The sequence below is a fragment of the Pteropus alecto genome, unplaced genomic scaffold (assembly GCF_000325575.1).
Source record: "Pteropus alecto unplaced genomic scaffold, ASM32557v1 scaffold3, whole genome shotgun sequence".
In the NCBI taxonomy this organism is placed as follows: domain Eukaryota; kingdom Metazoa; phylum Chordata; class Mammalia; order Chiroptera; family Pteropodidae; genus Pteropus; species Pteropus alecto.
The window spans coordinates 65266418-65291393 of NW_006442484.1; the positions used below are offsets into that span (position 1 = coordinate 65266418).

At 31.7% G+C, this 24976-nt stretch overlaps 1 protein-coding gene across 12 annotated transcripts in view; it reads left to right on the plus strand.

The window, feature by feature from the left end:
* The window catches only part of NBEAL1 (neurobeachin like 1), a 129123-nt gene that overhangs the window by 41890 nt on the left and 62257 nt on the right, over nucleotides 1-24976 (plus strand). For all 12 annotated transcript variants that reach the window (XM_025039263.1, XM_015596596.2, XM_015596597.2 and 9 more), the window contains 18 exons: nucleotides 921-1019; nucleotides 1107-1687; nucleotides 2434-2566; nucleotides 3178-3297; nucleotides 4197-4500; nucleotides 6685-6770; nucleotides 10088-10177; nucleotides 12531-12699; nucleotides 13147-13280; nucleotides 13765-13924; nucleotides 14031-14133; nucleotides 14749-14905; nucleotides 16386-16544; nucleotides 17962-18121; nucleotides 20668-20756; nucleotides 22834-23409; nucleotides 23753-23925; nucleotides 24717-24870. In XM_025039263.1, coding sequence (XP_024895031.1) covers nucleotides 921-1019; nucleotides 1107-1687; nucleotides 2434-2566; nucleotides 3178-3297; nucleotides 4197-4500; nucleotides 6685-6770; nucleotides 10088-10177; nucleotides 12531-12699; nucleotides 13147-13280; nucleotides 13765-13924; nucleotides 14031-14133; nucleotides 14749-14905; nucleotides 16386-16544; nucleotides 17962-18121; nucleotides 20668-20756; nucleotides 22834-23409; nucleotides 23753-23925; nucleotides 24717-24870 — 3447 coding nt within the window. The remainder of the gene's footprint in view (nucleotides 1-920; nucleotides 1020-1106; nucleotides 1688-2433; nucleotides 2567-3177; nucleotides 3298-4196; nucleotides 4501-6684; nucleotides 6771-10087; nucleotides 10178-12530; nucleotides 12700-13146; nucleotides 13281-13764; nucleotides 13925-14030; nucleotides 14134-14748; nucleotides 14906-16385; nucleotides 16545-17961; nucleotides 18122-20667; nucleotides 20757-22833; nucleotides 23410-23752; nucleotides 23926-24716; nucleotides 24871-24976) is intronic.

The following is a 24976-nucleotide window of genomic DNA, read 5'->3' on the forward strand; positions in this document are numbered from 1 at the left end:
CTGTTACAGGCTGGCTAGGGAATCTAATCTCCATTGATAACAATTTCTGTAAGGAAAATCATTTTAAATTCTAATTGGTTTATAAGTATAATGGATTGCGTGTACTATATTATGAAATTCAAACCTAAAATGATGTTCAAGTCTTTATAATATCAACTTTTTTATACTGTTATGCCTTGCATGATTTAAAATTAAAAAGATGACTTAAAACATACCTTTCGAAAAAAAGATTTTCTTCCTACCCTTGGCCCACAGTTAACTAGTTCCCTTCCCCAGAAAGAGCCAATCTCATTTTGTTTAAATCTTTTGATTTGATAATGAGTGTATATATTTCTGCCTCCTTTACTGGACCAATTTAGTGTTATGAAGATTTTTTGGTTGTCTTTATATTTTCCTTTATGGCTTAGACTTTACTAAAATGAACTCAATGTTCCAGATAATTCAGACCATTTAGATACTAAGAGTAGAGAGAAAACTACCCAGTTTTTTTCTGGTCAGTACTCAAAATTGCCAAGACTCTTTATACCTTTGAGGCTGCTGTCTGACTCCTCTTACCCCAGATTCTCCTCATTTTTTTTTTCCATTTTTATTTTGACATCACATAACACTGTACTTAGTACAAATCAAGTGAAGAAGGTAAAAGAAGTGTCCTGCGATCTAATCAGTAATATAATTTATAATGTACAACTATTGCTAATTTCATTTATTTTACATGTTGATAGGTTATTGTAACATTGTATTCCAAAAGGTAAATGAAGTTTATTTTAAGGTGCAGCACGATTTGAGAAAACAAAATGTTGAACTCATAATCTTTTTAATATTAATAACCTTAAATGGGTAGTATTCAACACTTTTGAAAATATTTCAACAAATCTAGTCTTCGAAAATCTGGATTGATGTGTTTATTTTCCCTCTCCTAGGAAGTATTTAAAGAAAGAATTGGTTATACACATATGTTTGAAGTATTAAAATCCCTAGGTCAGCCACCACTGGAACTACTGAAAGAACTTATGAATATGGTGAGTTTTTTAGCTTTATTAAAAGAAGTTCCATTATCTCCATATCAAGGATGGTAACTAACCTTTGTCTCTTCCGTTGCCTTACAGGCTGTAGAGGGTGATCACACTTCAGTTGGGATTTTGGGCATTAGTAATGTCCATCCTCTCTTGCTTCTTATTCAGTGGCTTCCAGAGCTAGAATCCCATGACCTGCAGATCTTCATCTCTGATTGGCTGAAAAGAATTTGTTGTATTAATAGACAGAGCCGAACTGTTTGTGTCAATGCAAACATGGGAATTAGAATCATTGAAGCCCTTCATTCCCATTCTTCCCTTCATCGAACTTGTGCTGAGAACCTGATTGCACTTCATGGTTCCTTGGGGAGTCAGTCAGTGAGTGCAGAAGAAATCCGTCAACTACTAAGATTGCTGAGGGTGGATGAATCTGAGTATATTCACCCATATACTACTCCCGTGACTCGAGCAATCCTGACAATGGCTCGAAAACAAAGTCTAGAGAGTGCACTGCAATATTTCAATTTGTCACATAGTATGGCAGGAATTTCTGTGCCTTCTATACAGAAATGGCCAGGGTCTGCCTTTTCCTTCAGTGCTTGGTTTTGCTTAGATCAGGACCAGTCGACTCTTGGCAATGCTAACAAAGGAGGAAAGAGAAAACAATTATACAGGTACTGATACAAGTTATGGAATATAAATGAATTCTGTCATACAATATATGTTGTGTTTCTTAAATAGGAAAAAGCTTTTCCAAGCATCTGGATTTTAAATAAATGTACAACAATTTATTTGAAGCTTCTTCATCCTTAGAGTGTACTCAGTTTAAGTGCTTTCTTGCTTTCATAGTAGTAATTGTACATCTCAAATATTTTGCTAGTTAAGTTCTGAGGTTAGTTTAGAAACAAGTTCCTTCCTAAAGTACTGTAAAAATGAAGAAAAAAGGAATAATAATCTTGAAAATGAATGGTAATCCATCTGTTCCATTGAGAGCGCTATATAGTTATATGAAAGACCAGAAAACCATGTGTATATAAATCCAAACTTAGTAAAAATTGCTTACTTCAGTAGCAATTTTTAATATGCCTTATGATTTTAAGACCTTTACTCATGCTTTTTGAATCTTAATATGGAAGAATTTTGAAGATTTGAAAGTTTATAGCTTTACTATAGTTTGCTAATAGAATTCCATTTATAAGGTTGGCTACCTTTTATAATTTACTAAAACTCTTATGCCAAAAAAAAAAAAAGATTTAAAATTCATTTTTGAAACAAGGTTGGACTGATATGTGGCAACAAAATGTAAGCCACAGTGTGTTTGATAAAGATATTCATGATGACATTATAGTTTTGTGTGCTTCAGTGATGATAAAACTAAACAAATGACTTCAAAAGTTCTGATAATATGTATTTTTGTTAGCTTTTTTACAGGAAGTGGCATGGGTTTTGAAGCTTTTATTACCCATTCAGGTATGTTGGTTGTGGCAGTATGCACAAAAAGAGAATATGCAACAGTTATGCTTCCTGACCACAGTTTCTGTGATTCCCTCTGGGTAAGGCTTTAGGGCATCACGTTTAACTTCTTGATTTTTTTCCTTTAAAAAACACATTTGGTGCATGTACATAAAGTGCTATCAGCTGCGTTTTGAGACTTGATTAATTTTCACTTTCTGTTCATGTTGAAGTTCATCTATGAGGAGGTTAATACCATTTACATCATCATTGTAAATGTCAGTAATCGTTTTTCTGCTAAAAATTTAAAATGAAATGTTATGATTTCTTAACTTTTTTAGAATCAAATTTGATTTTGAAGTTCAATTAAAGTGAGGATATAAATTGTTAAAATGTATTTCTGTTGCTTTTTAAAAGATTATTCTTATTAGAAAAATTGATTCTAAAGAATACTCATAGACTTGGAAAGTACAGAAAAGATACTGTATTACAGTTGTGTGTAGATTTTCTAGAATAGACATAGTGCTTTTATAGTACTACAGAAAAAAGTATTATTCACTTTAAAATCATGGTTTTAATCAGTATTTAGTTATGCTTAATCTTAATGTTCTGCTATTTACACAAACTAGTTAGAGTAATACTCTGAAAACATTTGTCATTCCAAAAACTTAATGTGCTCTTCACCTTTTGAATGTGTATTTTACTTTACCAGCACAACATAACTATTGTTCACATGCCTGGAAAAAGGCCTTTTGGTCAGAGCCTTGTCTATATCTACGATAATGGACAACAGAAGGTCTCCGCCCCTCTCAGATTTCCTGCCATGAATGAAGTAAGCACATCTAATGTACTCTTTATGGGACCAAATGACTGGAAACCTCTTGAAAAATTTCAATCTAATATAGAAGGTTCTCTTTATTCTAATGTGTGCCCATAAATTTTTGTCTTTTCTACATACGAAGATATATAGTAAGTTAATATTTAATTCTGTTAGCCTATTGTCATTTAGATGAAGTCAGACAACATGTAAGAAAGAAAAAACAATTCAAGGAAGAAACAATGTAATTAAACACTTAGAAAAAAAGACATGTAACAGCCATCGGAAAGCCAAAAAATTGAATAGAGCAGAACAAAGGATCTTTTAATAAAGTTCTCCAGGTATACAAAATACTTAGGGATTGTTATGATGGACTTTAATAAATTAGACACTTTAAACCTTTACATTGTCATTAGGTATAGGATAGAATTTATTTACTAGGGCGACTCTTAAAGAACATTAGTGTAAAAGTTCTTTGAGAATAATTTTGAAATGGCCTTTTCTGTAGGTAATAGAATGGATTAGATTACTTCCCAGTCTTAGTATTCTAGGAACTTCTTGTTGCTGTTCATTTCAATGACCATTTCACCATAACCTATAATTAGTGTCATTATACTGATGTGTCATTCTCTGTTCATAAATTTGAAAGGAAAAAAGTAGTTTTCTCTATTTTAGAATATAGTAAAGTTGTTAAAAAATTTTTGTTAATATACATTCATTAAAAATTCCAAATTTACAAAAGGATATAAAGTGAGTTATAAATGCATCCAAATCATGTAGGCCAAAAGTAACTTCTGTAGTGATTTCTTCTGTATTTATTTGCTTGATTTTATGTACTGTTTCATTTTAAATGAGGATAGAGATATAATCGAAACTGTGTAATTTGTTTTGTTTGTTTCTTTCTTAATTTTTAGCCTTTTATTTCCTGCTGCATTGGTTCAGCTGGACAAAGAACCACCACTCCTCCACCATCCCAAATCCCAGATCCACCTTTTTCTTCTCCCATTACCCCTCATCGGACATCATTTGGTGGAATTCTGTCATCAGCCTCCTGGGGAGGAACAACTGAAAAATCAAAATTGGTTACCAAATTGATATCAGCTGGGACCCAGGACAGTGAATGGGGATGTCCTACATCTCTGGAGGGTCAGCTAGGGTCTGTCATCATCTTCTATGAAGCACTACAGCCTCCTCAGGTGAAGGCATTATATTTGGCAGGTGAGTATTTACAGTCATACTATTTAATAAAACTTAGTTTTTTCTGTCTAAATATGAAGAATGTATTTAATTGAAGATAAAAAGGAAGAGGAAGCCCACTATATACCATACTCTTCCCCCTTGGCTTTATTGAAATGTTACTGACATATAATGTATGTACATTTATGGTGTACAATATGATGATTGGTAAATGTATATAGTGCAAAATGATTGCTGTAATAGTTAACACCTCTGTCCCCTCACATAATTACCATTTTTATGTGTGTATTGATTATATTTGAGATCTACTTGCTTAACATTTTCAAGTCTATTATTCAGTATTAATTATAGTACACCATACTCTTTTTGGTAGACAAAGCAGGCCTTTGGTAAGTATTTCAAATATCCATAAATCTACCTAGTATTGGCTTCTTATGGCTGCCATAACAACGCATTACATACTGGATGGCTTAAACACTATTTTATTACAAATCTGGAAGCTAGAATTCCAAGATCAAGTTTTCCTCAGGTGTGGTTTCAGGTGAGGCCTTTATTCCTGGCCGGTAGATTGCTGCCTTCTTGGCTGTGTCCTCACATGGAATCTGTTTTTTGTATATGTGCCAAGAGATATCTCTGGTGTCTTTTCCTCTTTTTATAAGGTACCCTTTTTAGATTAGGTCCTGACCCTTATGACATCATTTAACCTTAATTACCTCCTTAAAGGCCTTATTGCCACATACAGTCACATTGGGGATTATATCTTCAACATATGAATTTCGGGGAAATACAATTTATTCTATAATACTTTTGACAGATTTTAGTAAATTGATGAAACAAAATATAAGCCTGTTTTCATAAGAAATTACATGACTGATTCTAAAATCATATGAGTCAATTCAAAACTCGTCATATAAAAATGAATTTTTATAACTTGCATATGAATATGCCTGAAGAATTCATGAAGGCAGTAGAATTAGGAGTTAGATAAAATTATGAGCTGTTTTTATTTTGGCTTTTTATCTTTTGGCTATGATTTTAAATATACACAGATTGTTATTGGATCATAACTATTTTTAAAATTATATCTGTATTTTAGTAGATTGCTCAGGAGTTAAGCCTCTAGATAGTAATATATATTAACTCTGCAGAATAGTTTATTTGTCAACATTTCTTTTTTATATTACATAGGAGTTTTGAGAGGAATGAGAATGTTTAGATTTTCAAAGTTTAGAAACTTCTCATTAGTTTAAAACTCACCACAGTGTTTGAAGTTTATAGTCTAAATAAATTCCAGGTTAATAATAAGTCATTTAGTGTAATCATCTCAACTCTGTAGTTTGGATTTTGTTCTTCTAGTTTTTTTCTACTTATAATTCTCATATAAATAACAATTATTATATAGTGTTCATAATGATTTTTAATGGCTGCCCAATATTATATTGGATTCATAATGCATGATTTACTTAGGCTGTTTATAATTTTTAATATTGACGGAGACTTCAAATATTAAATATGAAGAACTGTTGTACTGATTGTTTTTTTCCTTATTTTGTTGGATTTACTTATGATAAATTCTCAGGATAAATATTCAAAGTGTGTAAATATTTTTATGGCTTTTAATACATGGTACATAGTCTCCATAAGGTATATATACCAGTTGACAGTCCCTAACAGTAATATATAAGTGTACCAGATTCATCACAGCCTCATTAAGATGGAACACTCACTACCGTTTCCTTCCTTTGTTGATGTAATGTAGAACCTTATTTTAATTTGTATTTTTTCTTTCTTTTTTCTTTTTTTTTCTTTTTTTTTTTTTTAGTAAAGTCAAGAATTTTTCCTACTCATTTGGTATTCCATTTCTTTGATATCTATTCACATTATTGTTTTGCTATTTTGTCTTAAAATTTTGAGTTTGTGTACATTAGCCGAATAAATAGATAAAATTTTGTTATATTTGATATTAGTTGTATAAATTTCCTTTCTATAGATGAGATTGATCCATTTCCACCCCCACCCCCAACTTTTTTAGGTTTATATTGAATTAGAAGTGACATAAACATAAAGTATATTTTGTTTAGTGTGTTTTAACTGTGTTATGTAAGTAGCTTAAAACAGCTTAATTTTAAATTTTGTTCTGATTACACAGAACCGAAGAGGCCATATCTATTCAATGATATGTGTATATGTATAAATAATTTTCAGGTCCAAACTGTTTAAGCCCTTGGAAATATCAAGAGTCTGACATGACCGACCTGCCTGGTAATGTCCTTCTTCACTACACTGCAAAGGTCAGAATAAAAGCATGGACTGTCCATCTGGTTGTCAAATGCTACGAACTAGAATTTGTTTTTAATTTCTCTCATTTCAGTGGGTAATTGAGAAAAAGAGGCTTGAATTGCCATTAAAAAATTACTAATTTTCAAAGCAAGATGAGAAGCATTAAAAATAAAGGTGTACCTCTCAACTAAGGTTCAAATGTGATCATTATGTCATCGCAATTGTATGATTTGGAATAGCTGTAGTGGGACTTTGTACTAATGAATTGACTGCAGTAAATAAAATTGTTTAAACTTTTTTCCCCTACTTTTTTGGAAGGGTAGATGAAACAGAATTTGTTCAACATTTTCTTTGTTAATTTTTAAAATATGATGTTAGAAAACAACAACAACAAAATGTTTACTTAAGGAGAAAAAAGAAACCACCTATCTGTATGCCATGCTGAGTCCTTTTTTCTTGGAGGAAAGGTTAGCAAGAGCTGAGGGAAAGAAGATCAAAAAATAGAATTGGGAGGAAGAAAAGGGAGAAGTGGCATAAACAATATCAGTTGCCTTAATTATAGTCAATGTTACCTTGACCCAGAAAATGCTTTTGCTGTGTGACATTATACATTGTAGAATCTTTTTTTCTAGTTTAGCCTGCTAATACATGGCTATAATGTATTACTTCGAATACTTGTTATATCTAAGCTAATACAATTTACTTATCAGTTAGTATTTCCCCCTAACTTTTTATTTTGATTAATTTCAAACCTAGAGAGAAGTTGAAAGAATGGTAAAGTGAAATCCTGTGTACTCTTCACCTGAATTCCCCAATGATTAACATTTTGCCACACTTGTGTTTATCTATCTGAAGTTATTTGTGAAAGCAGATTGACATAGCTGTCAAGACACTTTCCTCCTAACTTTTCTACATGATCATTAACCTAAGAAAATTATCAATAATTCATGTACTACATAACCCATATTCAAAATTTCCCAGTTTTCCCAAAAATACTTATTTAAACAAATTTAAAAAATTAAATTAAAAAATTTAATCCTGGATCCATTCGAGGTTCATACATTGTTTATGTCTCTTGTGTCTCTTATTTTTTGTTTCCTGTTTGTACCACTAACTTTTTCTCAAAGATTTTTTTTGTTTGCCAAACTAGATTTTAAATTATTTCTTAATAACTTAAAGGGACTATATCTTATACTTATTTTCATTACAACTATCTAGTATAAATAGATAAGAAATAATTAGATTTAATTTCACTAATATATTTGGTATATGTCTAGATGTGTCGTTTTGGCATTATGGTTGCCGTATTCTTTTCAAAGTAATTTTGAAAAATAAAGATTGAAAGTAAAATTTATGTAACATTATAAAAAGCCATTAGTACTTTTCCTCAAGAAACCCAACATGATAAATATATATAATAAGACAATTTATTGGAGGAATACTTCTCGAAAATGGTGATATATCGTGATACAAGGGTTCTGTGGTTATGTTAAGTTTGGGGGATGTTGCATTTAGTATATCTCTCTTAGAGATTGATGATACACTTGAAAAATCATGGTATAAAGAAACTAGTTTATTTTTGTTTTATCCTACTTTTTTACTAGTTATTTGAACATAGAACATATTTTGTTTTTTTACCTCACTTAGTAACAAATGCAAGTTTGGAAAAGGCTACTGTAGAGGATTTTTTGACAGCAGTTTCCGATTTTTGCACTTATTTTTGGGAGGTGTTTAACTACTCATTTGTTTAAATGTTTTGAGTGTCTTCTCTGTGCCAAGAATTTTCTGAACTTTTAGAATAGAAAGATGAAAAAATTAAAGCCTCTGGCTTAAGAAGCTTAAAATCTACAGTGAAATAAATATGTAAAAAATAAGTGCAATATAATTTCATGAGCATTTTTCTTTTTAGCTACTATTTATTGGGTGTTTATCTTAAGCTCTATGTTAAATGCTTCATGTGTATTATTTCACGTAATATTCACTAAAGCTCTAAGGGTTAAGTGGTGTTACCTCTATCATTTCTAAGCTCTAGTTTCCTGAAACTGACTAAAGATAAGTAACCTGTCTAGCTTCATAATTCTAGTGATTGGCCGGCCTGTTTAATGCATATACTTAACCAGAATACAATATTTCTGTGTTGAAATTATGTACAAAATACAATGCAGATACAAAGGAAGGGTGGTTTGTTCTTCCAGGAGGTTAGAATATCATAGAAAAGATTAGAATATCATAGGAGGTTAGAATATCATAGAAAAGATGATTTGATTTGTGACTTAAAAGGCAAAGGTGAAGAGAAAGATGTGCAAGGTGTAGCAAGCAGCACCTACAAAGGCAGAGGCTATAAAACTGGATTCTACATGTATTTGGGTGTAGGTGACTAAGCAGGAAGAGAGGATGGCAGGAAATGAGATTAGAGGACAAGAGGAGGCCAGATTATAGCAAAAATCCTTTGCAGGCTTTGGATAGGATTTTAAGCACTAGAGTAATGTGATCAGGTTTGTATTTTAGAAACGGTCTCAAGCTGCAATGTGCACGTTGGATTAGAGGGTTAGGAGACTGGAGGCACCCATGCCATTAGGAAATTAGGTCATAGATACACAGGTACCTACACTAAGATAGTAACAGGAGAAAGACATTTCTGTCTCTGAGACTAACGCAGTTCACATTGAGTTAAAGGTAAACTCAATTTACATTTGTTTTATTAAAGCAATTTTTCTCAGTTGCCTTAAGAGGAAAAAAACAGCCACATCATCTGTGTTAACATTTACAGGTTTCTTTATTTCCTTTTGCAATGGGGATTACATTCAAGGATACTTTAGTCTGCAAATTCACAGATTGAATGTGAAGTTACCTGCTTTATAAGCCTTTATGGAAGGTAACAAATAACTTTAAGAATTTCTGAGTTGCAGACTAAGCTCTTCATCTGACTATAACAGAATGTCAGTAATATGAGGGAAAATATTATGTCTTATGCCTGTGGTTGGTTTTTTATATTGTAATATATTTTTCTGTTCTGTAGTTCCTACTATCTCATACTTTAGTCACATGTTTTATATATATCATGAAATTACGCTTAGGGAAGTACTAAATGAGAATAAAACATTGAATTTTTTTAAAAGTGAAAAATCTGTTTGCATATTAAAAGAGAAAAAATGATAAACTATATGACTGATGAATAACGTAACAAGCAGCAATGATCTGCATTTGATGAATGAGTACTTTCGAATCTAGATCCTGATTTTTTTAAGAGACAGTCAGAATAGTAAAAGTTGTATTTTGTTTTCATTGTGCTTAGCTGTTTGCCATATATATATTTTTTTATTCTTAGGCCTGCAAAAATTCAATCTGTCTTGATTTATCTACTAATTGTTTGCATGGAAGGTTAACAGGAAACAAAGTAGTAAACTGGGACATTAAGGTAAGTTAATGATAAATGACAAGCAATGTATTATATATGTTTACAGATCCTTTAGAACAGTGGTCACCAACCTTTTTGGCACCAGGGACGGTGTTCCTATGAGAATTTAATGCCTGATGATCTGAAGTGGAGCTGAAGTGGTGATGGTAGCGCTGGGGAGCAGCTTCAAATACAGATGAAGCTTTGCTCGTTCACCCGCCTGCTGCACACCTCCTGCTCTGTGGCCCGTACTGGTTCATGGCCCAGAAGTTGGTTTAGAAGAGTTTATCTTTTAAGCACCACCAGATTCATCTGAATAATAAGGCTCAGTTAAAATGTTTTCAGGCAAGACACACAGTTTGAAGGATGAGCAAATAAGTAGTTCAATGACTGTTTGATTTGCTTGAAACTTAGTTTTAAACTGCCATGAGCTTAACACTTTTCATGAGAAAAAGATACTGCCTTACTTTACTGCTCCACTTAAGGTATTTAATCTCTAAAACTATGTGGCAAATTTCAACCCCTTATAGACTTCATTGATTATCCTTTTTCTCCTGAAATATATACTCTCTGTCTATAGTCTCCTGTCTTTCAGCTTTAAACAAACTCAGATCTTTCCTCTCTCAGGTTAAAGATGAGCAATTTTTCCTCTTCTTCATATCCTGCTCTAACTATATCTTGTCTGCCTTTTTCATGTGCCTCATATTTTTGTCTCAGCTGGACATAATGTCTTTGTTTCTATCTAGAGGCCTCTACTTATTTTCCAAGACTGAGTCAACTACTCTTGTCATGGGTACCTGTAGCACTTTATCATTTCACTTATTATGGTGAATAGTAAGTGTGTGTTTGCTCGATTCTCCAGTAATCCTTAAGAACTTCAAAGGAAGGACCACTCCTTTCTTTACCGTGCCTGGCACAGGGATATGCAATAACATTGTCGACTGAGTGATTAAATTAGTGTTATTTGTGTCAATATGAAAGAGATTTTATCCTATTTCTAAAATATAATGTTTCCTTAAAAGATATCTTAAATAGAAATTATAGCTTAAGTAAAAAGAAGTATAAAAGATAGTTGTAGGGAACTTGTTGGTAAATGAGCAAAAACCCCTTTTATATTATAGTCACTTAACACCAATCAAATATGCTCATTCTTTCAGTGGAACAGAAGCCATTAAGATAATTCAGCCTGTGTAAAGATGAATACATCAATTAGTATTAATCTCATGTTATTCGTGAAGTATAAGCTTTTATTCTTTGACTTTGAGAGAAGAATACTTATTCTTGTTAGCATACTAAAATTTATAGCGTATTTGCCAATTCATAAGGTAACTTTTGTTGTCATTTGTAAGAGTGATTTTACAAGGCTAGCTCTATTACTTATGTATAGAAAGCTGATTACTTGTGCCATACATTATATTTGAAAATCAAAGCAGTCTTAGTTGAGTTATAGCTATGTGGAAATCAAAAAGGAACAGAATTATGAGGAAGAAGACTATTGCATTTTTATATTGCAGCAAACTCAAAGACAAACTTATATGAAATGACAACTGGAAAAAAATACTTGCCACCCAAAAGCTAGTTTACTTACTACATAAAACTCTTAAAAATCAATATGAAAAACAGGCAGAGAATGTGAAGAGGTTGTTTACAAACTTAAGCTGGGTCTACATGGCAGTTCAGAATATTTTAGCTGTTAATAATAGCTAACTTTGTGTAAGCACTTTTCATGTATTTGCTTACTTAATCTTTATAACAACTTTACAAATTGGGAATAAGTATTATCCTCATTTTACAGATAAAAAAACCGAGGCAGAGAAATTAATAACATGTCAAAGGATATTGAATATATTTTGTTACGCTATCCAAAATAGTAACTTTGAATTTTGGTCAAAGCCACCCATGCCACTCTGCTGTTAATTTTGGTCAAAGCCACCTAAAGCCACTCTGCTGTTAACTAAAAGCAGAGAAGTCAGCCATATTTATACTGTTGAATACATTCTTTTTCCCCATGATTTATTCTCCTGTTCATTATGCCTAATTACCTTGTGACACTTTGCTCTTACGTTATTCGTATTTTAAAGTCAAGTTATAGGGTCATGTTTGTACTGCCTATGTTTGAAATTCTAAAACTTTAGAAAACAAAGGTGCAGTAAAAATGTTCTGGCCTAGTCTCTCTTGAGTATTGATTATGGCAACCACTGAGATATGGCTGCTCTTAATAGCATATGGCCATATGAGGGTTCCTTTAGCTTAGACTGTCCTATACATTGCCTAAAGATTTAGTAAATTATAACCTCTTATGTGCTGTGTAGATATTAAATGAAAAAATTGCCCATGTTTTATAAGATGAAAAAATTGTAATTTTCTTTTTCAGGACATCATAAACTGCATAGGTGGATTAAATGTACTCTTTCCTCTCTTGGAACAAATAAGCCACTTCAGTGAAGGACAGATTCTTGAAAGAATGAATGAAAGAACAGTTTCCGAATTGATAACACCTGTAGAAGGAGATTGGGTGGTATTGACCGCCACAAAGGCATCAGGTATTAAGATGAAATTAATACAAAATAGGCATTGATAAATTTGAGAATTAATTGAAAAATAGATTAAAATGTCTTGCTACTGTTAGGAAGAAACTAACCATTTGTAGCTGAAGCAGCCTATGGCTAATTTTGCTAATGTAGTTCAGAGAGTTCATAACACTTTAGTCAAAATTTAAGATGTTGGTTTTACTCTTGATTATCCTTCGTTTGTACTCTTAGTGTAAACATGACAGCATTGTTAAATTTATGGTAGGAAAAATATTTACATGGGCATATAAGTAAACAATATGCAATTGTTGCCTTTTCTATTTGTATTCTGCAAGTAACCTTTGGAAGCAAATTTCTGAACCAAAATCTTTGTTTGTTACAATATGCATTGTGATATAGAAAATGTGATATAAAAGTGATTAGAGTAATTATGATAATAACATGTTCACAATTCCACAGAGTCAAGACTAGAGAGAAGCTTAGTTGCAACATTTATCTTGATTATAAAACACTTTATTCAAAGACATCCTATTAACCAGGACAATCTTATTCACTCCCATGGAGTTGCCACTCTCGGTGCCTTACTTCAGAAGGTGAGCTAGTCTAACATTTTGTAGGTGTGGCTGATGATTATAATTAGCGGTTAGTGTTGGAATTTTTGTTCCTAATAAGTAAGTATGTTTTTTAATTACACTATTTTAGCTTAAGTTGTATTAGTGGATATAACTTATTTCACAGATTTTACAATTTCTGTATATATACAATCACCTTAAAAACTTATATTGAATCACCTTATACAATTACTTATCTTACATAACAGTATATTATCTTTGATCTACAGGACCTTGTTTGTTAGCTTTCGTGTTTGGAATATTTGATCAATTTAAGATTATTTTAGGAATATGACATTAGGAACATACGTTCCAGCATTACTTTAGAAAAATTAATGTTTAAGTTGTTTACATTTTCCTAACCAAGATTTTTGTATTTAGTAGATGTTCTGAATAATTTATTTGAAATTATAGCTTAACGACAATTATTTGAACATTACAGAACCCTCTTCTGTTTGGATTTCAGGTGCCAAACACCTTGATGGATGTTAATGTATTGATGGCAGTTCAGTTACTAATTGAACAGGTATCAATAGAGAAAAACATGCAGCTTCTGCAACAGATGTATCAGTATTTACTCTTTGATTTCCGTATTTGGAACCGTGGAGATTTTCCCTTTAGAATTGGTGAGAGCAGGCTATTGATAAAATTTTATAGTTGTTTTAGAAATTTATAACTATGTATGTGACTTTATTTTAGGTATATCATTTAAGAGTGAGCTTTCTATTTTAGGTCATATACAGTATCTTTCCACCATCATCAAAGACAGCAGGAGAGTTTTCCGAAAGAAGTATGGTGTGCAGTTTCTCCTAGATACACTTAGGATTTATTATGGGTATGATGTTCTTATGCCTTTTCAGTTCGATAATGTTTTCTGCCTGCTAGTTGATTAGAACATCTAGGTTGGTTTTTTTTCCAGCACTTCTAATATACTTTAACTCAGAGAGGTAGGTTAGTGTAGAAGTTAAAATGATGAACAGTAGATCACATACTGTTCATCATTTTATGTTTGAATCTTATGTTTCATTAATTATCTAACTGTAGGTGACTTACTCAACTTTTCTGTGCTTAAGTTTTCTGGTCTGTGACAAGGAGATAATAAAATTGTGATATCCTATGGTTGTTTTGAGGATTGAATTAAATGAGTTAATGTATAAAGCACTTAGAACTGTGTCTTCCATATAGTGAGTGTTGCATAAATATAAGCCATTTTAACAGTTTATATCTTTGTCATCGAAACTCCTAACTTTGAAAGGTTTTCCTTAAGTAGAAAAAGAAGTCAAAGATACCATGAATTTTTTTTTTCAATTAAATTTATGAGGGTATTATTATATTGTGAATTCTAATGATACGGAAACATCTTTTTTTAAACTATGAATTCTTTTATATAAAAAAAAGCAAAAATATAAATTTTAAATTTCAATTCTGGCACTTTTACTTTCTTTTTCAGGAGTGATTGTAAATATAGTGAGCTGTCTCTAGATGATATTCGAACAATAAGGACTTCTTTATATGGACTAATTAAATATTTTCTGTGCAAAGGTGGAACTCATGAAGAGATACAAAGTATTATGGGTTACATAGCTGCTATTAATGAAGAAGAACAGGTATTATGTCTGAAATAATCTATTTTTTCTTTTTAACAGTTAAGTTACTATATCATCTTTTAAACTTATACATATAAAATAAATATATTTTAAGAGTAAAATGTTTACAGTGTCACATACAATATTATGCAATTAAAAAAGTAATTTTATCTCCTAACTGAAAGTGTAATAAACTAGATGGCAGTGTAACAAAAGATTTTAATGAACTAGAAAATGCTATGTGAAAATATTTGCTTTAGCAATTCCGAAGCCTATTTTGTTAGGCCACATAATGTATATTTACCTCTTATGAAAGTTACTGGGCAGAGTTCTAACATGAATTTTAGCATAACATAGGTTCAAAAAATTTTTGCATAAAGACTAAATTATAAATGTATTTCTGTTCTTGAATACTTTTATACATATTTGTCATTTATACCTCAGAACTACTCTTTAAGACAGTGGTCTTAAATATATGGTTTCTGACCAGCTGCACATGGGAACTTTTTAGAACTGCAAATATACTGCTGACTCAGACCCTCCAGGTGATTCTGGTGCATGGTAGAATGTGAGAACTACTGATATAAAATATACAGACCAGGAATTACTCTTCCCATTTGCACTTTTGGAAATGTATGTTCAGAAAGATTATGTGACTTAAAAAGTCACACAGCTGATAAATTTGGGACTAGAACCCAGGTGTATTTACTGTTATTTCTGTGTTCTTTCTATATATCACTTAACACCAAATTTGAGCAGCCTTAATTTATGTTGACTCAAATATATATTCCTCTTCTTGAAATATTCATTGTCTACTCAGTGGTTACATGACTTCATAATTGGCATTATAGATGAGTTAACGTTAGCTATTTCAGTATATGGTTGGACTACTTCGAAAGCTTCTCGTTAGTGTAATGAGTAGCCATTTATTTCAAGATAGTTATATTGTTACCTGCTAAGATTCATTGCCAATGGTATATTCTTGGTCAGTTCAACCAAAGAATTATTTATTGAAAACGTACTGCATACATAGAATAATACTAGACATTGTAGGTTTATAACAGTGAATGAATTATCATTCTTACTTTTAGCCTAATGGAGGCAGGAGTGGATAAGAGGTTTATAAATAATTACGAAACAAAAAAGAGTATGATAACATCTGTAATAGAGATGCAAAGTCCTATGCGATTTTTATAGATGAGTATTACATGTTGAGGAGACCAGGAAAGGCTTTATGGAAGAGATGGCTTTTCACATGGACAAAACAGGAGAGGTATGGCTCAGCAGGTAAATATGGTATTGAGAAGATATAGAAAAGGAAACGGAATAAGCCAAAAGCATAATCTGGGGAAAGGCAGAGTTCAGAAGACGTCAGGTAGTCCAGTTAAGCTAGAACATTAGGTTATGTAAGATTTAGTTAAATAACTGTTTTATGATTTTATTTGTGCTTCCGTATATGAGTGTGGTTGTTTTTGTGTGTGTGTTTTTTTACTTTTAAAAGCTCTTTGGAATTTTGGATATAATCTTCAGTCTCCTACATACCAGCCCAATTAGAGGTCAGCTTTTCTTACTGCTGTTTGAACCAGGAAATGCTGACATACTCTATGCCTTGCTCTTAAATCAGAAGTATTCTGACAGACTGAGAGAAATCATTTTTAAGGTATAAATATTTCTTAAATGTCTTCATATTTTGGGGCATTTGTGGGTATATGAATTTACTTGTAACATATCCATTCTGTAACTGTAAATTCTTCGTTATATCTACTTCTACTTATAATTTTAAATTGTCAAATTTGTTATGACATGTATTTTTTGTTTTCGTTTGCATATTAAAAAACTAATTATATTGTAATTTGATCAATCATTTTAGTGCAAAATGTACTTTGTCATACCATCCTCAGTATAAAACCTCTCATCTCCCTTTTGACTTACAATGGGTCTACATGGCAGATTATAACTAACCTTATGTAGCACTCATTATTTGTCAGGCTATAAACGTTTTTCAAATACTAGTTGATTTAATGCTCTTGATAACTTTATTAAGCGGATATTTATTAACTGAGGCAGAGAATTTTGTAACTTGTCAAAGGATATAGAACATATTTTATTAAACTATCCAAAATATCCGGAACTTTGAACTTTGGCTGAAGCTGCCCACTCCATCTTTTTTTGTTAACCAAATGTAGAAGAGTCAGTAATATTTCTACTCCAAATACATTCTTTTTTTCATGATTTGTTCTCCTGTTCATTATGCCTAATTGCTATGGAACAGTTGTTTTCTCTTACATCATTAGTGTTAGATTATAAAGTTTACTTATGAGGTCTTGTTTGGAATGGCTGTTTGAAATCCCTAAACTTTGAAAAACAAAGGTGTATTAAAAATGGTCTGGCCTAGTCTCTCTCCAATATTGGTTATGGTGACCTCTGAGGCCATTCTTTAAAGCATCTGCCCACACAAGTGTTGCTTTATGGATATTAAATGTTATTTCTTCAGAAATGGCCATGGAAGGATAGTTAATGATACTATTTTGCCAAAATTACCCTTTCCATATAAGGTTTCAGTATCTTACTTTGAAAAATCTCACTCTAAGAAGTGTGGAGGTTATTAATTCTCCCATTTTAGCATATGGAAGTGTTGCTTCACAAAATGTTTCCTTGTTATTGAAAATTATTTTGATAACTGTTACATAAATAGATTACTAGGTTGATGTAGAAGTATCTTTGTTCGCTTTCAGAACGCACCTTTGCTCCTCTTGTAAGCTGCAGCATTGGTTTCCACCTATGTCATAGCCATTAAAAGAAAATTTTTAATTTATCTGCCAAGAAATACATGTAAACTAGAGTTTTTAATGTATAAGTTATTCAAATATATGTGTATTTCAGTCCAATTTATTTTAAAATCCATTTTTTATGATAGTATGCTAAAGAGTGCTCCTCATTAGTGCTGTTATTTTTATATACTTAAGGAATAAAATTATGCGCCATAAACATCTTACAGTAATAGTTTATTCAATATTGACCTGACAAACTATTCTTAGTTCTCTCTATTGAGAAGACTATATTACTGTTGTGACCAGGTTATGGAACAAATGTTGAAATGCACGAATGTTTATGAACGAAGTAAACAACGTATTCGACTCAGAGAAGTTGGCTACTCAGGATTGGGACTCCTTCTCAGTGAATCACTTATTAATACTTCTCTCATTAAAAATCTCACCAATCAAATTATAAACACAGGTATGACTAGAGCTGATAATACTGATAACTATTAAGAACTGTTTTTTATACTTGTGTAGTTCTGTTTGCTGCTTCTCAATTTTTTTTTTTCCAGAAGATTCTTTTTCCCTTCTTACTCAGGTTGTTTTTTAAATACCTCTTATTTAACTCAGCAGGGCCTTCCTTGGGTACTATTTCTTGTGTACCTTTGTTATTTTTGTCTCCATAGGATATAACAGTGTTGTACTTAGTAGGCCTTCAGTAAATGTTTATTGACTGAGTGAATAGTAAATGATCGCTTCTATATAACAAGAAAAGGACACCAGAGAAAATATGTATAAAAAATTTTTTTTCTTTATGAAGCTTAAATTCTTAAAGACAGAATTAACACTAATTTCATATAGTCTCTTTTTTAATAAACCTTTTTTTAGTACATACTACAAACTGTAGAATTATAGCAGTTGCTGGGGCTTTAAGAAGGTATAGGGTAAGGTCTTTGTCTTGAGTGGTTTACCATCTTGTTAAGATAAAACATATACATAAAATGACAAATAATAGTATAAGTTCCAAGCAGCCTGGACAGTGTGCTCAGGTAATCAAAAAAAGAAAAAAAAAAAAGTTATTTAGGGTTTGCTTAAGAAGGTATCAAACATTTTAAGCCTATTGTCTTTTTAAAATTTGAACATATCTATAATTTGTATTTAAAATGAAACAATTATTTCAGCATTTATATAACTATTACTATAACTATATATAACTATGTATATAACTATTATTATAACTATAACTATTACGGACAGTTCTTTTGTTGAGAAAGAACTTGAGAAAGAAGAAAGCCGGAGGCATAACACTTTCTGATTTTAAACTATACTACAAAGCTATAGTAATCAAAACAGTATGCTGCAGGCATAAAAACAGACACAGACCAATAAAACAGAATCAAAAGCCCAAAAATAAACGTACACATATATGGTCAGCTAATATTTGTCGGGAGATCCAAGAATACTCAATGTGGAAAAGGTAGTTTCTTCAATAAAAGATGTTAGGAAAAGGGAAGATCCATATACAAGAGAATGAAAGTGGACCAATATCTTATACCATCCACAAAAATTAACTCAAATGAGTTAAAGATTTAAATGTAAGACCTGAGCCATAAAACTACTAGAAGAAAATGTAGAGAAAAGCTTTTTGACACTGGTCTTGGTAGTGATAGATTGAATACGACACCAAAATCACAAAAAATTTCAAAATGAACAAGTGGGTCTATAGCAAACTAAAAAGCTTCTGCACAACAAAAGAAACCATCAGCAAAATAAAAAAGTAACCTACAGAATGAAGAAAAACATTTGCAAATCAATATCTGATCATGGATTTTAATATCTAAAATATATAAGGATATCAGACAACTCAGTAGCAAAAAAAATCCAATTAAAAATGAGCAAAGGACTTGAATAGGTATTTTTCTGAAGAGGATATCCAAATAGCCAACAGGTCCGTGAAAAGATGCTCAACATCCTTAATTACCAGGGAAATGCAAATCAAAGCCACAAGACACCACCTCATACCTGTTAGGAGGGCTGTTATCAAAAAGACAAGCAATAAGTGTTGGTGGAGAGAAGGGAACCCTTGTGCAGTGTTGGTGGTATTGTAAATTGGTCTAGCCACTATGGAAAATGGTATGGAGGTTCTTCAAAAATTAAAAATAGAACTACCATATGATCCAGCAATCCCACTTCTGGATATATATCCAAAGAAAATGAAATTACTGTCTTAAAGAGATCTGCACTCACTGTTCATTGCACCATCATTCACAATAGCCAAGACATGGAAACAACCTAAGTGCCTGCTGATGGATAAATGGATAAAGAAGATACTGGGTATGTGTATGTGTGTACATACATACAATGGAATATTAGCCATAAAAAAAAAAATAAGAAAATCCTGCCATTTGCGGCAATGTGGAAGAATCTGGAGAGCATTCTGCTAAGTGAAATAAGTCAGAGGAGGACAAATACTGAATGATCGCACATGTGAAATCCAAAAAATCAAACGCATAGAAATGGAGAGTAGATTGGTGGTTACCAGGGCCGGGAGTATGGGGGAAATGGGTGAAGTGGTTATAGAGTACACATTTCCATTATAAGGTGAATAAGTTTGGGGATCTAATATACAGCGTGGTGACTGTAGTTAACAATACTGTATTGTATACTTGAAAGTTAGTAAGAGAGCAGATCTTAAATGTTCTCATCATAAAAAGAAAAATGGTAACTGTGAGTTGCTGGATATGTTAACAAACTTTATTGTGTTGATCATTTCCTACTATATATATATATATATATACATATATATCTCAAATTATCATGTTGTATATCTTAACTTTAATGTTTTATGTCAATTATATCTCAAAGCTGAAAAAAAATAAAGGGTATCTGTTGTTGATAGCAAAAAATAAAAATAAAAATGAAATAATTTATTGCAGCATTTATATAATTGTTACTCACAGTTCTTTTTTCAGTTATCTCTGTAATTTATTTTTTAATTTTTGTTTTTTCTTTTTCCCACTATAGATCCTGCTGTTAATTTTAGAGACCTGTTATCTGTGGTATATATATCTCACAGAACACATATAAATGTCAGAGTAGTCATCTGCAGAAAGGTTAGTACTTTTAAGATATACTTTAAAAAGAGCAATGTTATTATACTGTGAATAACTTCTAGGGTACTTCATACCTAGAGATACACATTTTAATATTTATTTTATAAATGACATAATTTTATAAATTGTTTCCTTTTTTGAGGTGAATTAACTTCATGTACTCAGAAGCAATCAGTATATGAATTTGTTCTGAGAGCTGCATGGGTTTCTGGAATTTTTTTGATTCTCTTATAATATACTTTTGATTCTGCCCTTTCCAGAATCAAAAGTATATTATAAGAGAATAATTTCTGTATTAAGGACCTTCAATGATTATAACCATTTCTAATTCATATACCGTATTTTAGAATTTCTGAATCTTTCGAACTTCGTGGAAAAAATTTTCTATAATTTTATGAATATTCCAGCAATGATTTGCCTTCAGTGCACCCATTTAACCTTTAACTAAGCCAACAATTAGTTCTTCTCCTTGCTTCTTCCTGATTATAACATTCTCTCTACTCCACTGGTAACCACTGACCTGTCTAGTATTTAAGGTTTCATTGCTTTTCTTTTTAATTGACTTCCTAATTATGTCACAGTATTTTTCCATCAGGAAATATGGTTATATATCTTTAATGGCTACATAGTTTTTCATTTTTGGCCTAGTCTCTAAAGTGTTAAATGATTCTCTTTTGATGGACATTTAGATGGTTCCCTCTTTTTCCATGTTAATAAACTTCCGTTAAGAACATTTTTTAATACATATATTTTTATGTATTTGTGGTAATACATCTGTAGGAATTGCTGTTGTCAAAGGGTATTCACTTTTTACATTTTGATGGATTTTGCCAAATTGGCCTTGAATACACGTAAATGTATCCTTTCCTTTCAGTGTGCAATTAGAAACAGTTTTCAGTGCAGCCTAGTTTTTATTCATTATGTATATATTAAGTAGAAATACAATAAGTCTAATTTTATGGAAATTTGAAAGTAATGAAATCATGAAAAGTTTGCCAAGCAAAGCTTAATCTGGAAAAGAAAAGAATTGGTATTCAGAACCTGCAGAATAATGAGAGCTCACTGATTGATAGCATTAATAAAGAAACTTTTGATGTCATTGTGACTCATTACTTTCTGTGTCAGCATCCGTGTAGATTAGAACTGTTGATGTTGAAATTCCTACCAGCATTATTCATCTCCTGCTAGAAATTCTGATAGAAGAGATACTCTAACTGAACCCTGGCAGCTAAAGTTCTTTTCGTTTACATAGGAGTTTATTGGCTTTGTGTTAAAATGTCTTAAAGATCTTAACTGAATTTCTGATAGTGTTTGAGAACTTGTTTTTATTTCAAAAAAAAAAAAAAAAGTGAAGTTGGATAGTAGAGATCATACCCATAGCCATGTCAGTATCTCCTTTTTAATTTCCATTTCTTATTCTAGCTAAAGAATAACATCTATCTTATTGGAATTACTTTTTGGGATTAAAGTTTAGGTCTTGTTTACTTTGTACAATATAGAGTTAATGAAAAAACAGTTTTACAAAAGCAACATTAACTTTGGGGAAAAAGTGAGATGGGGAAACATTATCCTTGGGACACCTAGGTTCTATTAGTGTCTTGTGTGTCCTATTTATTCCCCTAAGCCTAGTGCCAGAACTGTGCCTGGCACATGGTAGATATTCAGTATTTGCTAACCAAATATTATATGCTCATGGAAAGTGTTTAGTTAAAAAGATATATCTTTATTATATTTTAAAATATATCTTCATTCTATGTATGTGTTCTCTCTGACTAAATTAAATTATTAACATGAGTGTGTTGACATGTGGAGGATCATTTACCTTTTTTCTTTTTTATCTTTCAGCACATATTTGAGTATATCCTTACTCTGTATAATGAGTAATATTCAGATTAGTTACAAACACAGTGTTTGCCCTCCAAATAGTTTTTAATCCAGTTGAAAATATAATCTTCTGAAAGTATACCCTCTGAAAGTTTGTCATTACTTTGTCCTTAAAATAACTGAAAAGAAAGTACTTTTGATGTAAAGTACTGTGTACTTTTTGATGAATTTTGTGTTCTTAATCTCTTTACAGATTTTACAGATTTTACAGTCCCAGCCAGATGCAGCACATCAAATATCTCAACAAGTGGGTTGGCAAGACACTTTAGTTAGGCTTTTTTTTAAAACAAATTTTGAAAATGGAAGTGCTCTTCATAAGCACAATAGGGCTGTCTTAATGAAAGACAATGATAAAAATATATCAGCTGAAGATGCTACAAGGAACTTTGATGAAAAGACAGATGATGAAAAAATCAACTCTTTTGCCTCAGCTAATGTATCTTTGGATCAGTGGAGTTTAGAGGATAGACATTCTCTAGATTCAAACACACCACTATTTCAAGAAGATAGCTCTGTGGGAGAATTGTCTTTCAAATCAGATAATCAAGAAGAATTCTGGCACAATAACCCTTCACATTTGAGTTTAGATCTGAGTGGAATCAACTCGTGTGAACTGAGTGATAGTGGAAGTCAAATGCCAGATAGTGTGCCTAGTACACCATCCCCAGTAGAGTCTACTAAATCATTTTCTGTGCAGTCTGACAAAGAAAGTAGCATCACAAATGACATGGGCTTTAGTGATGACTTCTCTTTACTTGAAAGCCAAGAGGTAAAATACTTATTTGTCCAAATGCTTTTTTTATTTTTTTATATCTATTATTCTAATCCTTAGAAATGTGTACTTGTTAACAATTTCATATTATGTTTATGTTGTAAGTGTCATGATCTAAGACATTAGAAGCCTATATGTTACTAATTTTTGAGTGTCTTGAGAACAAACTAGTGTCTTATTCATCCTTTTATCTCTAGGACCTACCTAGGTTCATATAGACACTTTAATAATACCTTAAAGGATTGCAATCTGTATATGTGATGGCTTCCAATGATTTAATATTACTTTATATTTTTAACATTCCTTCCAACGATTTAATATTACTTTATATTTTTTATAGAGATGTGAGGAGGAGCTTCTTCAATTGCTGACAAATATTTTGAGCTATGTAATGTGTAAAGGACTAGAAAAATCCGATGATACTTGGATTGAACGGGGACAAGTGTTTTCAGCACTAACTAAGTCAGGAATATCCAGTGAGCTACTTCGACCATCAGATGAAATAAAACTAATGTAAGCCTTCAGTTGGTGACTCCCCCTTTCTTTTTGGAGTAGGCAAGAGTCTGAAATAATATTCGTTATTGAACATTTATTCAGTATTCACTAGTTGTGGAGAGAGAAAAATGGCAACTTTGTGCTCAGCCCCTTTTCTATGTTGCCATTCTAGTGGGATCTAGAGAGAAATCGAAAATTAATTCCAATGTGAAGAAATTTAAGCCTTAAATTAATTTGATTTTTAAGTGATTATATAGTTCTTGTTTAAGTTGTTTTCTGCAATATCTAAGCACTTGTGTTCTACAGTCTTGTCCAAATTTTAGTGTTTTTGTGCTACAGGAATGGAATATTGTTTTCATGGAAATTACTTCTCTAAAGCATTGAGTTTCCTGCATAAGATAGAACACTATAATAATAGCTCACTAGGAGAGAATTTCTTCTTTGTTTTTCTACATAGCTAGACCCACTGTAAGGCATAATAAGGCTTTCTTTTCTAACCTTTCCAATTTCAGCTTTAAAGAAACTTTTAAGTATCTTAAGGGGACTGGAATGTGAATTATTTTCATAGCCTTTTTATAGTCAACAGGTTAACTTTTATTTTGCCATTTATTATTGGGTATATTAAAAATAGGTACTCCAAGAATTAGAAAGTTGCTTCTTTGCTATTAAATTCTATACAAATGTTTTATGATACCTGCCAGTAAGCATGTCTATGGAGATAACAATCCTGTTAATAATTGTTTTTTTTCCATGCCCTACTATTTTTCTAAACTTAAAATGTTTTTAAGAGGATTTTATTTTACACTTAGTTTGCTACAGAAGATGTTGGAATGGGCAGTCACAGAAAACAGAGAAGCAAAAACTAATCCAGTAACTGCTCAGAATGCCTTCCGACTCATGCTGATCATACAGGACTTTCTGCAGTCAGAGGGACTAGTTAATTCAAACATGTGGACTGAGAAGGTACAGTAATATCTCTTTGAAATTATTTCTTTGGTAATGAAGGACTTTATTTAAAGAAATTTTGTACCCGTTCTTTTTCGAAGATTAATATTTAATCAGATGCAAT